The 13270-nt window shown below is 43.2% G+C and overlaps 1 protein-coding gene across 1 annotated transcript in view; it reads right to left on the bottom strand.

Annotated features, from left to right (window-relative positions):
* Positions 1-12954, bottom strand: part of WDR64 (WD repeat domain 64) — a 72954-nt gene extending 60000 nt beyond the window's left edge. Inside the window, exons 1-3 of the mRNA XM_028531381.2 lie at positions 12810-12954; positions 6787-6917; positions 536-635 (exon numbers count right to left, since the gene is read on the bottom strand). Coding sequence (XP_028387182.1) covers positions 536-635; positions 6787-6917; positions 12810-12954 — 376 coding nt within the window. The remainder of the gene's footprint in view (positions 1-535; positions 636-6786; positions 6918-12809) is intronic.
* Positions 12955-13270: the final 316 nt, after the last annotated feature.

Genomic DNA, 13270 nt, shown 5'->3' with positions numbered 1-13270 from the left:
CGGACGGACGGGGCTTGCTGTCCCAGGCTCGGATTTTAAAATAACTGGCATGCCAACTGGAGACTTCGTAACATGAGACACCACCCCTCTGTGACTGGCCCACATGCCTAGTGTCACATCTAGGGTCAAACCTCCGAGAGATCATCGAGGATGAGATTTTGAAAATGAGTTCTAATTAGTGAAAACTCGAACATTCGATTTTAAGAATATAGTAAAAGAGATGTGGTTCCATTCGGTACCGGAACATGCATTATTGAGGTGCCGTGGTGGAAAATTTTAACTTGAGATGGGTGACTACTCAGTAAAGTGCGATCCCCCACTCCCAAACCCTCTATATAGTGTCCTTTAGAGCAATGACAGTATATCAAACTCATCTGCAGGCACTGTTTCTTCTGAGAGTACATATAAAACTGTCACTGATAAAATAAACAAAATGAAAAGTGATTGATTCTATGGAAATGTTATATTCCCAATATTGATTTTTGAGAAAATACTAAAATCTCTGTTAGTTTGGAAGGGAAATGAACAACATCACCTGAAATGACAACTCGCTGTTTTCGAGAAACAAGGAAAACCAGATTTTCTTCATTCATCTGGGAAGCGAGAGAATCTTCAGAGGAGAAATATCCGAAGATCTAAAATCCCAAACAGCACATAGAAACCTGAGCGATATTTCAGAATTGTCTGGGGAGGGACAGATTGGATGTTGTTTGGATTTAAAGTCTTGAATGAACAGTCAAAATTTACTGTATAAGTGTCAGGGGGTCCCCTTACGAGGAGAAGGACTTGTGATGTATTTAACACACTGGGTGTTGATGACGCGTGATTTTTTAAAAGATTTTATTTATTTATTTTTAGAGAAGGAAGGGAGGGAGGAAGAGAGAGAGAGAGAGAGAGAAACATCAATGTGTGGTTGCTGGGGGCCATGTCCTGCAACCCACGCATGTGCCCTGGCTGGGAATCGAACCTGCGATACTTTGGTTCGCAGCCTGCGCTCAATCCACTGAGCTACGCCAGCCAGGGCTGATGCGTGATTTTTAAGCGGACTGTGATTTTGCTTTCCGGTGGCTGGGCTGGGCTGGTGTCCTCGCTCAGACTGAGAGTGCTATTGGGAGCAGGCACTTGGTTGGAAATCAGATCAGCCTTCATCAGACAGGGTCCCTGCTGAGACTCTTGACCTTGAATTTGGTCCCTCTCAAATGACTTTTCCTACCCATTTTCCATAAATCTTCCTGGGCAAGATTTTTTATCCATCTTAGGATGAGTTTTGGAATTCAAGAGGCTGTACAGCTTAAGACAGATGTTCAATTGTCTTATGAATAAGCCGAAATAAAATTCTTATAAATTAATGACAGTATTTCTCATAAACTTGAGACTGGTTGGTGCTTGTTAATGAATAGACAGAATGAACTGTAGAGTTTTTCTGAAACAGTATATGAACACGAATCAGTGGGAAGCCTGTGAAAATGCAGGTTCTGATTTGGAACATCTGGCGCAAGGCCTGGGAGTCTGCATTTCTAACAAGCTCCCAGGACAGACCACACTGAGGGGGGGAGGCGTAGAAAGGATCTACTCACAAAATGACTCAACTGAACATAAATCAAAATGAGCTATATGTCAGTTTGTTTTAATAATGTTTACTTTGATGCTTGATGACTTCCTACTATGTTTATATGTGTCCTCAGTCGCTTCACACAAGTTACTACCTCCTCCTATACACCCCCGGGCTTCCAGGCCTCACCACACACCACGACTGCCCTAGGCATTTCCCACACTTAGATTCTATTTGCTGGGAAGGCCAGGATCATTCGGCGAAAACAGCACTCAATAAAACCTTACCATTACCATCTTTTTGGTAATCACTGCTCACTTTCTATGGGTACCAAACTTCTGGATTTAGCATCTAATTCCTTTGACAGACTGAGAAAAAAGAGAAAAAGGGTGCTTCCAATAAATCTGTGTTGGAGTGGACAGGAAGCTTTGGTCACTGCTGAGTCCATCCTCATCATCAATCACTGATGCATTATCAAGTATTGATCGGCACCTTAGCGCTGTGTACAGGATAGCCTCATGGCCAAGCACATGCACTGTGGAATCAGACTGCCCGATGTCTGAGTTCAGGCTGTGTAACTAGTCGGTACTCAGAACTTGGACAAATTCCTTCACCTCTGTAAGTCTCAATATCTTTATTGGAAGAATAAGAGGACAAAGCCCTGAATTTTACAAATGATTTTTTCAATGAGATAACGCATGTAAAATCAGGCAGGCACTGTGATAGGCCGATGGATGGTGTGTGGACCCTCCCTGGGAAAGATCTGTATGACTTCCCAGCCAATCAGAACCAAGAGGGAAACCAGCCCCTGCTCCTTCCAACCTATCAGGTCCCTGTGGCTTTTGCTTCCTTTCTTACCCTGGTTAGAAAGGTGATCAGCCACCTCGATCACTGATTTCCGCAACCTCCATCCCTTTACACCACTGCATTGGCCTGGAAAGACGCCCCACTGCTGGGGAAATACAACTGCCTGTGTGCCTCGACCCACGCTACCGTGACTGCCACCCGGCCATCATCCCTGGCTTCCCTAGGTGACTGCATCCATTGCCCACAGAAGCAAGGTCAACCCCCTCCTCTCATGGAATACAGGATTCTATCTTTCCTTCTGTCTCTCCCTTCTACTGACATTTCCCTTCAGCCTATTGAAATCTCTCCTGTCTCAAAGACAACAATACAGCAAACCTTCCAGCAGCAACCACAGATAATCCTTGCTCTTTCTCCTGCTTTTCTCCCACCTCTTTCTGCACGTGTTGTTCCTCCTTCCATTGCTATGGAATTTGGACTCCTGTCTTAGCTACATTTTGGTTTCCGCTGGTTGTTACAGCAGACAGTCTTGATGAACTTTGACACTTTCCCCTGTATTAGTTTTCTATTGCTACTAAAACAAATGATCACACAGTGGCTTAAAACAATACCCATTTACTACAATAGCTCAGCAGTTCCGCAGGTTACAAGTCCAAAATGGGTCTCCTTGGGCCAAAATCAAGCTGTTGGTAGAGATGTGTTTTTTTACCAAAACTTGGGGAAAATCTGCTTCGAATGTCATTCCGGTCGTTGGCCTGAGCTCTCTGCTTCCTGGCTGGCTGTCGGCTCTAACACACGGGCCCTCCATCTGGGTACCAGCCAATGGTGCTGCAAACCCTCATCCTACTTGGAGCCTCACTTCCGCCTTCCTCTTGTGATGTTGAGGACTCACGTGGCCACACTGGGTCCACCCAGATAACCCAGGATGATCTCTCTACTTTAATGTCAGCTGATTAGGCCTTAATGACATCTACACAAGTCCCTTCTCAGCAGTACCTCAATTGGTACTTGGAAGGGTGCATCTTTAAAATTCTGCCTATCACGTCTTCATTTTATAAATGCAATTCAGTACAATTTAAATCACTTGAGCAAAATACAGCCAAACATAGACCAATGTGAGCAACCAATTTATCCACAGATAATAAGTTTTAAAAAGATTGGGAAATGATGACGAGAATGATGATTATTTTTGCGCTACTGAATACGCATGTTTCTCAAGGATGGGAGAACTCCGGACCACACAAGTTGTCCCTAGTAGGAAATACTGCTCTCTATGTGTCTACAGTACCTATATTGTAAAAAAGCATGTTACTGACTGTCATTCTATTTGATTTGTACTTTGGTATAATTTTTATGGAGATGGTGACGTAGTATCTGTTAAGTGTTCAGAACAGATGTGGGAAGAAATCTAGGAACACTGTCTTGTTCGAGGCAACGTTGGGAGCTCTTAACTTGGGCCTGGGTCTGACACTGGTCCTACTGCCTGCAAGTCACCTGACCTCAGGCACGGTCCTTCCTTTCTCTGTGCCTGAGTTCTCCCCATCTGTAAAGTAAGGGTATTCAATAATAACCAGAACTATATGCCTTGGTGTAAGCATTGAATGAGGAAGTGCACCATTAGATTATTTAGTAATTAGAAAGATTAGGAAGTACTTAGGTTGTACCACGTGCCAGTTGGAGCTCAATCAGTGTCAGCATTTGAGTGAATGTAATTCCCAGTGTCGTAGGGATGATACAGGAAATGGAGCTCAGGTGTCAGCTGCCCACTGGACCCCTCTGCTGCCTGTCCAGGTGGCCCATCAGCCATGCAGTCTGTCACATGTGCATTTTATAGTCACGTCTACGTGTAAGTGGGTGCCATCCTGTGGGGCATCTGCTCTGATGAAAATAACAGATTTTGCTAGTTCTACTTGCACTAACACAAAGTTACAATGCTTACCAGAAATAATTTCCAAAGGACACTAGAAAACATCAAATTGCTCACATGTCTTGAGGAAAAATTTAAGGGATATTATGCCAGATATACTCCTTCCTAAGAGACAACTAAAGTTTTACCCTGAAAGAAAATGTTTCAGACAATGTTTTTAAACATTTCCTGTGGTGGTCTATAGCCTCAAGGATCTCAAATTTCTCTTTCAACAGTTAAAATTCCAGTCTAGTAAATTCACTTGTGACATGCTTGGAGCATTTTATGACTATTCATGATTTAACTATTAATAGTCAAATTTTATGACTATTACGTGGTTCATTTTTTTTAGTATACTTTTTGGGGGGGTTATATAAGCAACACATGTTCAATGTAGAACACTATGAGAAAATGAAAAGCAGGTAGAAGGGAACCTAAACCTTATGCATCTTGTTTTTAACCCTGGAGTAAATATAGTTCTGGAGTTATGCTAATTCACTTGAAATTCACTTCTGGGGCACACAGGTATAGGCATCCCACACGGTGCTGTATGCCAGAGAGGCCTTCTTTGAATGAATATGAATGTTTTCATGAGTTTCCCACTGAAACGAGACTAGCATGGATTTGTAGCAATAGTATATGGTATCTGTACCAGAACTGTCCACTAACTAGCTTCATAAATTTGAGACAGTCACATGTCTTTGGATCTCTTTCCATCTGGGTTTCCTCATTATAAAGGAAAGGGGCAGGTCTAGGGGATGTTGTAGTTGGGTTCTCAGGTTGCCTTATTCTATAAATATCAATTTTCCCAAGTGCCTTTGTACCTAAAATCTAGAAAAAGAAAGTGCACCTTTTTGTGGCATTGCTACAACAAAGAGATTTATACTCGGAATCAGGTTTGTACCTGTGTGCCTGATTTTAAAAGTCAACCTAGTTCTCATTACATGATAAGATTACTGTTGGCTGATAAAAAGCAGCAGTGAATTTGAACTAAAATGAACTTAGTCTTCCAGTGATGCATTTCCGTTTTACGGACGACGGGTCTGAAGCCCAGAAAGGTTAGGCCACACAGCTGGAAATAGACATGCCCCTTAGGAGCCTCGGCACAGATAGTTTGTGAGGAAAGTGATAGAAAAGTAAAAAAGAGACCTTTCTGCACTATTTTTTCAAGCCTCAAGTTATACTTCAAATACATACATTGTGTCAGATGATCAGCCCAAGGTTTTCTATTAAACTTGAATTTGATTTGTGGGGACCCATGAAATCTAACAGGATCATGTCATGAAAGGAAGGAGGAAAGAAAAGAGCAAAAAAAAATTAGTCAGCTTGGCAATCAGACTTTTGGTGCATGAACCTGGTAGTCCAGGGAAGACTTTGTAATTGCACTGCTGGGTTCAACTTGTTAAATTTTTATTTAAAACTTAAGCATTTATATTCATAAGTAATAGTGGCCTATAATTCCTTCACGTTTTATCTTCATTCAACTCCGTGTTATTTAGCCTTTTTAAATGAATTGGATATCTTTTCAACTTTCCTAAGGTGTCAGAACAATTTAAAGGCTTCATAGAAGCTCTTTTTGTTTGCAATTGTTTTATAAAAGTAATCATTTTTATTTGGTTGGTTTGGGGGGTTTGGACTATCTTCTATTATTGGTTTCTACTTTTATTATATTGGAATTTATTGAAATGTTCTTTTTAGCCTTATATATGGCCAATTTTATGATGGTCTTTATGTAGCTGAGATGGATTTGTTCTATATCTTGGGTTCAAAGTTCTATTTATGCATATCTACCAACTTATTAAATGTTAGAGTCAAATCTTTTAAATCCTTGCTTTTTTGCCTACTATGCTACTAATTTTTGAGAGTTAGATAATTTAAAAATCATTTTAACTACTGTGTATGCATGTGTGCAATTGTTTACATTATAAACTACTGTGAATCCTTTTAGAATATGAACCTGGTTTATAACTAAATCTATAGAATGTCTCTTCTGTGAGTTTGAACAAGGAGGCACTTCGTCCTCACTTCCATCGTCCACTTAACAACCAAACATGCTTCTCCTGCATGTTCTTCCAAGAACACCAGAATCATATCAATACTGTGCCCATGAGAATATTACTCAGAAAATGGAAGAGGTGATCAATCATCACCCTGTTGTTCTCTTATACTGAGAATTTGGATACGCTGGAATTTGTATACATTGGTATTATTGAAAAGGAATATTTCCTTTACAATGTCAAGAAGACCATTAAGATCTTGCTTGTGGTTAATAGCCTGTATAGTTCTTTCAACTGGCAACTTGGTCTAGATGTCTGAGGAGTTACTCATTAATAATACAGTTAAACGTCCATCCGCTTTACCCACTTTCAATGATGGGCAGTGGACACCTCTGGATGGTGTGGGCATTTAAACACACCACCACATTGTGCATGCCCGCCTGTAGGAGTAACACTTTGTTTTAATTGTTTATTCTAAACAAAGAAAACCAATGCATGCATTTCCTATAAACATAAAAAGGGACTACCTCACACCAGTCAGTAGGTGCATCAGGGTTGTGGCAGAGTTTCCGGTAAAAGTATTTCACATCTTGATTCTTCACTTCGGAACCAAAGAGCTCTTGCACTGCTCCATAGAACTTCTCATAATCGATCATATCTGCGTTGTAACAAAGTGCAAAAACATTGTCATAAAATCCCAAGAACTATATTGCATTTGACAGCTGTCTTTTCATTCTTTTTTCATGAAAAGAATTTTGAAAATATGTTTATTGATTTTAGAGAGAGAGAGAGAGAGGGAGAGGAAGGGAGAGAGAAACGTCAATGTGAGAGAGAAACATGGATTGGTTGCTGCCTGTGTATACATCAACTGGGGTCAAATCCAAAACATTTTGGTCCACAGGATGATGCTCCAACCAACTGAGCCACACTGGCCAGAGCCAGCTGTCTTTTCTATTTGCTATCTTATGTCATTTTAACTTACAAAAACCAGACCCTTCTGCACTTTAGAGATTTTTTTTCCCATTGGAGATATAACTAAAGACTTGGCTAAAGTCAGAAGAAAATAGTTTACGTTGGTATTTAGTACCTCCTCTGTAGTTTTTATTGCAGCTATTTTAGGAGTTTTGTTCAGGAATACAAGGATAAAAAAGTGAGTTACTTCTTTCTTGTCGTTAAAAGTTCTACCCATCAGGAGTCTCTGCTAGAGTTCATCTTGAGTGAGCAAAGGGTGATTCTTGATTGGTTCTTCAACATTATAAAAATACACAAAACCCACAAACACACTACTTTTGGAATATAGATTTTGCCTAACTTGATGACTCACTGAGGTATGGCTAGTGAGTCAAGGACAAGAACACGTTAGACACAAAAATGTGTTAAGCACTTGTAATGTGTCAGAACGGAGCTAGATGCTGGACTGGGAAAGGAGAACCAGATAGATCCCATTTTCAGGAAATTCACATTCTAGTGGGGGAAACACAGTGAATGGGAACAACCAAATAAATAATTGCAGATTGTGACAGGAAGACTACTAGTAATAGATATTAGACTAGCGGCTCTCTGTGTTAAGTTGAAAAGCACATGAGGAAGCTTTCTGGGATGGCAGAGATGTTCTCTGTCTCAATCTGGTGGGTAGCTACAGGTTTGTTTACCAACCAAGGTCCAAATTTATTGAGCTATATACTCCCGATGAGTGCATGTCATGGGCTTCACTGTACGTACGTCATACCCAGCAACGAAGTAAAAGTCATTACGTGTAGTGTGATAAGTGGCAGGAAGGAAACCAGGAGGGATCTGTGAAATGGAGCAGTGAGTGCATTAGATAGTGTTGGTGGGTGGGCTGGGCCTCAGGGAAGCTCTCCCTAAAAGCATGGGGAAAAGATTAAACTGAGACCTGAGAAGCAGAAACCAATCACCATGTGTAATGTGAGACAAGAGCAGAGGCCGATGAACAAACACAAGGATGCTGGCTGGGAAGAGCCAGGCGTGTACTGGGAGGTCAGAGAGCGTGGGGTAAAGGCGAGGATTGAGGAGAACACAGCGAGGTAAGATCAGCAGAGGGCAGAGCTGGAGTCAGAAGTTTGCACTTTATTCTGAGCATAATGGTAAGCTACCTCTGGAGTGTTTCATGCAGGGGAATGACATGAGTGGACTTCACGTGTTTTGAAAGCACAGTGGTTGCTATGAGGGGATGAGAGTGAAAGCTCTCAAAGCATCCCGGGGCTGATGCATTCCCTGGGGCCCCGGATGATGGAGGCTAGGGCCAGGGCAATCCAGGGGGTGGTCATACTTCCTGGGTTGCCACGGACAGTCTCCCTGATGCCTATTTTCTCAATTATTAATAACACCCCCTTTCGCTCTTGAAAGTGCCCTCGACTGGATGATAAGTGATAGAGGCAGAAAAGAGAGAGCACGGTGGTGGGATGTGGTGGGACGTGGAACCTCAAAGACTTCCTAGTCGGGAAGGGGTGGCTGAGGCAGGAGGTGGTGCATGCAGGAAAGGCAGGAATCTAGAGCAGCGGTCCATATGGGGGGAGATCGTGCCCTCCCTCTCCCACAGGGACATCAGCGACATCTGCGACATTTTTATTGTTACAACTAGGGCTGGGGGTGCTACTGGCATCTAGGGGCATAGGGCAGAGATGCTGCTAAACATCCTGCAGTGACAGGACCTTCCCCACCCCCACATACACACACACACATGTACACAGACATATACACATACACACAGACCAAAGACTTGACCGGCCCAAATGTGAGCCGTGCCAAGGTTGAGAAACCCCGTTCTAGAATGACACTCAGGTGTCTGGTTTTAAAACCCAGCAGATGTTGGCACTACTCACCAACACAGAGGAAGGGTCATGGTTCTTAGAGCAAATAGAATTTCCATCTTGGTCATATTAAGTTTGAAATTCCTATGAGATATTCAAATAGCTTAAGTATTTTATTTTATTTTTTTAAGATTTTATTTATTTTTAGGGAGGGAAGGCAGGGGGAGAGAGAGAAAGAGAGAGAGAGAGAGAGAGAGAGGGAGGGAGAAACATCAATGTGCGGTTGCTGGGGGTTATGGCCTGCAACCCAGGCATGTACCCTGGCTGGGAATCGAACCTGAGACACTTTGCTTCCCAGCCCGTGCTCAATCCACTGAGCTACACCAGCCAGGGCTCAAATAGCTTAGGTATTTTAAACACATACCAACTAGGATAAGATTCGAGGTACGTGTCTATTTGTAAATGTCACTGGATGATTTTTTTTTTCCTGGGATGTTTTAATTCTAAGAGGGTAAGAGGATTTAATTCTATCAGGACAAGCAAGTTTAAGAGCTGCGGTGCGTGGAGGCATTCCTGCAGTGGACTTTGTACCATCTTTGAGGTGGGCACTGTTTCATTAAAAGCATTCTCTGTAGGTCTCAGCTTCTTGCCCATAGTGAGAGCTAGAGCCTGTATCCCAGCATTCACAGTGAATGGGAATGTGTGCCAGTATTAGTTAGCAGTCTGATGAACGCGGAGACTGCGCTTCTCCCTTCTCAGTCCTTCAGGTCATAGAAGGTAATTGATCCAGTAATACTTAGTCCTTACCAAATCTATACTCTCTACAAAATATATACTATACACTAGTAAATTTTGTATAAAATATATACTATATATTCTGTCTCTATATATGTATATATGCATATACTATACACACACATACTATAAAGGAATGTGTGTGTGTGTACATATATACACACACATACATACACTATAAAGGAAGGAAATGTTTTGATACGATTTTGTCACTGTAGCCTCTTAAATGAAAGCAGGGGTAGCTTGTTCGTTTAGCTCACATTTTAGAAGTACAGTACCCCCTGGACACCAGACTCTGGGCTCGCCCTGGGTGGCAGAGCCTTCGGTGCACGCACGGCTCAGTGATGGGAGGAGGGGTGGGACACACGCGTAGGTAGAAATCTCAGCAGGTTAAGTGCAGCAGGTTTTCTCGAGATGACATATGGTGCCTTGAGTGCCAAAGATGGCTTTGCTTGGGGAAAGTTTGAAAGTTTTAAAAAGGGAGAACATTTGACCTAAGTCTTGAAAGAGGAGCGAGAGGTGACGGATACAAACGGGGGAGGACAGACACCCCACACGGTGGCAATGACCTTCGCAAAATCAGAGTCATTAAGAATAGGACATGTAGCCTTGGCTGGCATAGCTCAGTGGACTGAGCGCAGGCTGTGAACCAAAGTGTTGCAGGTTCGATTCCCAGTCAGGGTACATGCCTGGGTTGCAGGCCATGACGCCCAGCAACTGCACATTGATGTTTCTCTCTCTCTCTCTCTTTCTCCCTCCATTCCCTCTCTAAAAATGAATAAATAAAATCTTAAAAATTAAAAGAAAAGAATAGGACATGCTTGGAGATGCTGAACAGTTCACGGGAGGGCAGAAGATGCATGAAAGGAAGTTCCAGGAACTGAGGCTGGAAAGGTAGGTTGAGGCACAACTAAAGAGCCCTGGATGCTAAGTTAATGTATATGGATTTTTAGAAGGGAGCTTAGAGGCCAGCAATGTGGCCATTTATAATTTTTTTAAAAAGAGAAAACTCTCAGCCAAAATGTAGAGGATGAAAATAACTCTTGGCAAGGGGACTGTTACATTAAGAGGCAGTTGTAATATCCTGAGATACAATGGAAGAGTCAAAGGTTTTCCCAAGATACCTGGCTTAGGAGACCAGGTAGATGGTGCCTATGCGATAAGACTGAGAGAAACACAGGCAAAGCTCAAGAAAAGAGAGGAAAAGACAGGATGAGAAAGGGGGAAAAAGAAGAGAGTGGTATGACGAAGAGACACAGGAGACAGTTTCTGGAAGCAGGGGCAGCTGGCTGTTAATGTGGCAACACGGCCAGGAAGCTGGACAAGGAAAACCATTTATTGAATTTGGCAGCCAGATTAGCTTATCAAACACCCTGGTAAGAGCGGTTTCAGCAAACTCATGAGGAAAGCCAGGCATGAGCAGAGGTGATATTGTGGAGAAATTTGGTGGAAAAGCAAAGGAAACTACCATACTACCATAGAGTGGTGGTAGTTTAAAGAGAAGAGAAAGTCAAGGTTGGGGGTTGGGTATGTTTTTAGTTGGAGAGGACAGAGCCAGTGAAATAGATGTTGACATTGTTTCAGCGAGTGATAGCCAGGAAGGAGAAGAGGAATGGAAGAAAGAGCCGGGTGTGCCTTGGGGAGTCTGGGGGGAACGAGAGTGGGGGAGAATTCTTGTCTTTGGGTCTTGTTTTCCAGTCTGATGTTGGAAGCTTGGTGGAGAGGGGCTGAAATCCCAGCAGGGGTGTCCGACCTTTTGGTGTCTCTGGGCCACACTCGGAGAAGAAGAGTTGTCTTGGGTCACACCTTAAATACACAAACACTAACAAAAACTGGTGAGGAAAAAAAAGGTTTTAAAGAAATTTATGATTTTGTGTTGGGCCGCATTCCTAGCCAGCCTGGGATGCATGTGGTCCATGGGCTGTAGGTTGGACACCCCTGCCAGGATTCAGAAAAAATGGTCAGGGTTTGAAAAATCAGGTGCAGAGAGAGGTAAAAGAAACTGACTAAGAAAATGAAAGTTTTGTTGAGTAGGTAGAAAGCCCAGCCAAGTTCACGATCATCTAAATCTGAGTCAGCTCGAACACTTAGCAGTTGAGGGACTTGGGCAGATGATTTATCTGTGCTTCTCATTTTTTAACAAGTAAAATTGGGATGCTATCTGCAATAGTAATATTTGTCCATTAGAATCTTCAGGAGAATCAATTAAATTATATTTATCAAAGTGAGATATCAATTTTTAAATACTATTCAAACAATATTAGATTGGGCTCGAACACCTAAAGTCAACATTTTCACTCGCTTACGGCTGCACAGCCTGGCTCAGTAAGAGACTGGGCATGCTGACCCCTTACCAGTCATGTGAACCCTTCTTCTTTCCTTGCAACAGAAGGGTTTCTTCTGCCGGCCCAGCACTCTGCTGACTAAGCCTTCCCCTCCTCTGCTTCCCCAGGGCCCTGAGCCTGCATACCACGCCACTCCCCTGTAGCCCTGACTGGGTGGCGTACTTTCAGTTCTGTGTTGGGATCTCTGCTGCCAGATTGTCCCAGCAGACCACTGCCCTCCCTGTTCCCCTCACTCGGCATGTTCAAAATCATTCCAGCCTAGAGACACAGGGAGAGGCCCAGGCAGGAAGTCACCATGGTCTCACAACACCATAAAGTAAGAGATGGCAGGGTGGCCCTCATGGACCACCGAGTCCCAGATCAGCCAGTGAGCATGAAAGGATAGGCCCTGCAGAAGAACCCTTAGATGTCATTTAATCCAACCCCCTGATATTACCCTTGAGACCGTTAACGTTCAGACAAGTGGAGGGGGGACCAACTTCCCCAAGACCACTTAGCTGTTTTGAGTTAGAATGAGGACTCGGGCCCCCTGTTAAGTGTCTTTGCTTTTAAGCTGCGTCACTTCTCTTTCATGGCTTCAAACATCTCCCCATTCTAATCAGCAGACCCAACTGGACTGCCCTTCACCGCTGCTCTTACCTTCTTTGGGGACAAACAAGCCTGCTCTTTCATCTCTCTTCTGGGCTGCTACACGTTCGACCAGTTCTTCAAACCCATATAGGGCTATCTTGAAACTTTTCATCTGAACTGCAAAATCGAGACCCTTTTCCTCCCCGATATCCATTGGGATGCCGGGAATTTTTGTTTCCGCACAGGGCAAAAGAATGCAAATCTGTCAACTTGGAAACCCTCCAGGTTGTCACACTGCCTTCCTGCTGTCTCAGTTGTCACCCTAGGTCTCATTCCTTTGATCTTCAAAACCCATCCTGCGGGGAGGGGTATGAGGTGCAGCTAGGTTGCTGGGCAGGGAGGAACCTGACTGAGGTTTAGTGCATGTAACGTGGGTGAGTATTTCAGTGCAATTCTGACCTCATAATGATACCAGTGCCCTTTATATGGCGCCCATTGCATCATAATGCCTCCGCAACAGCCCTCTCCCT

Source organism: Phyllostomus discolor, chromosome 15, assembly GCF_004126475.2.
Source record: "Phyllostomus discolor isolate MPI-MPIP mPhyDis1 chromosome 15, mPhyDis1.pri.v3, whole genome shotgun sequence".
NCBI classification, from domain to species: domain Eukaryota; kingdom Metazoa; phylum Chordata; class Mammalia; order Chiroptera; family Phyllostomidae; genus Phyllostomus; species Phyllostomus discolor.
The sequence above is the reverse complement of the archived record's forward strand: the minus strand, read 5'-3'. Positions and strand labels throughout refer to the sequence as shown.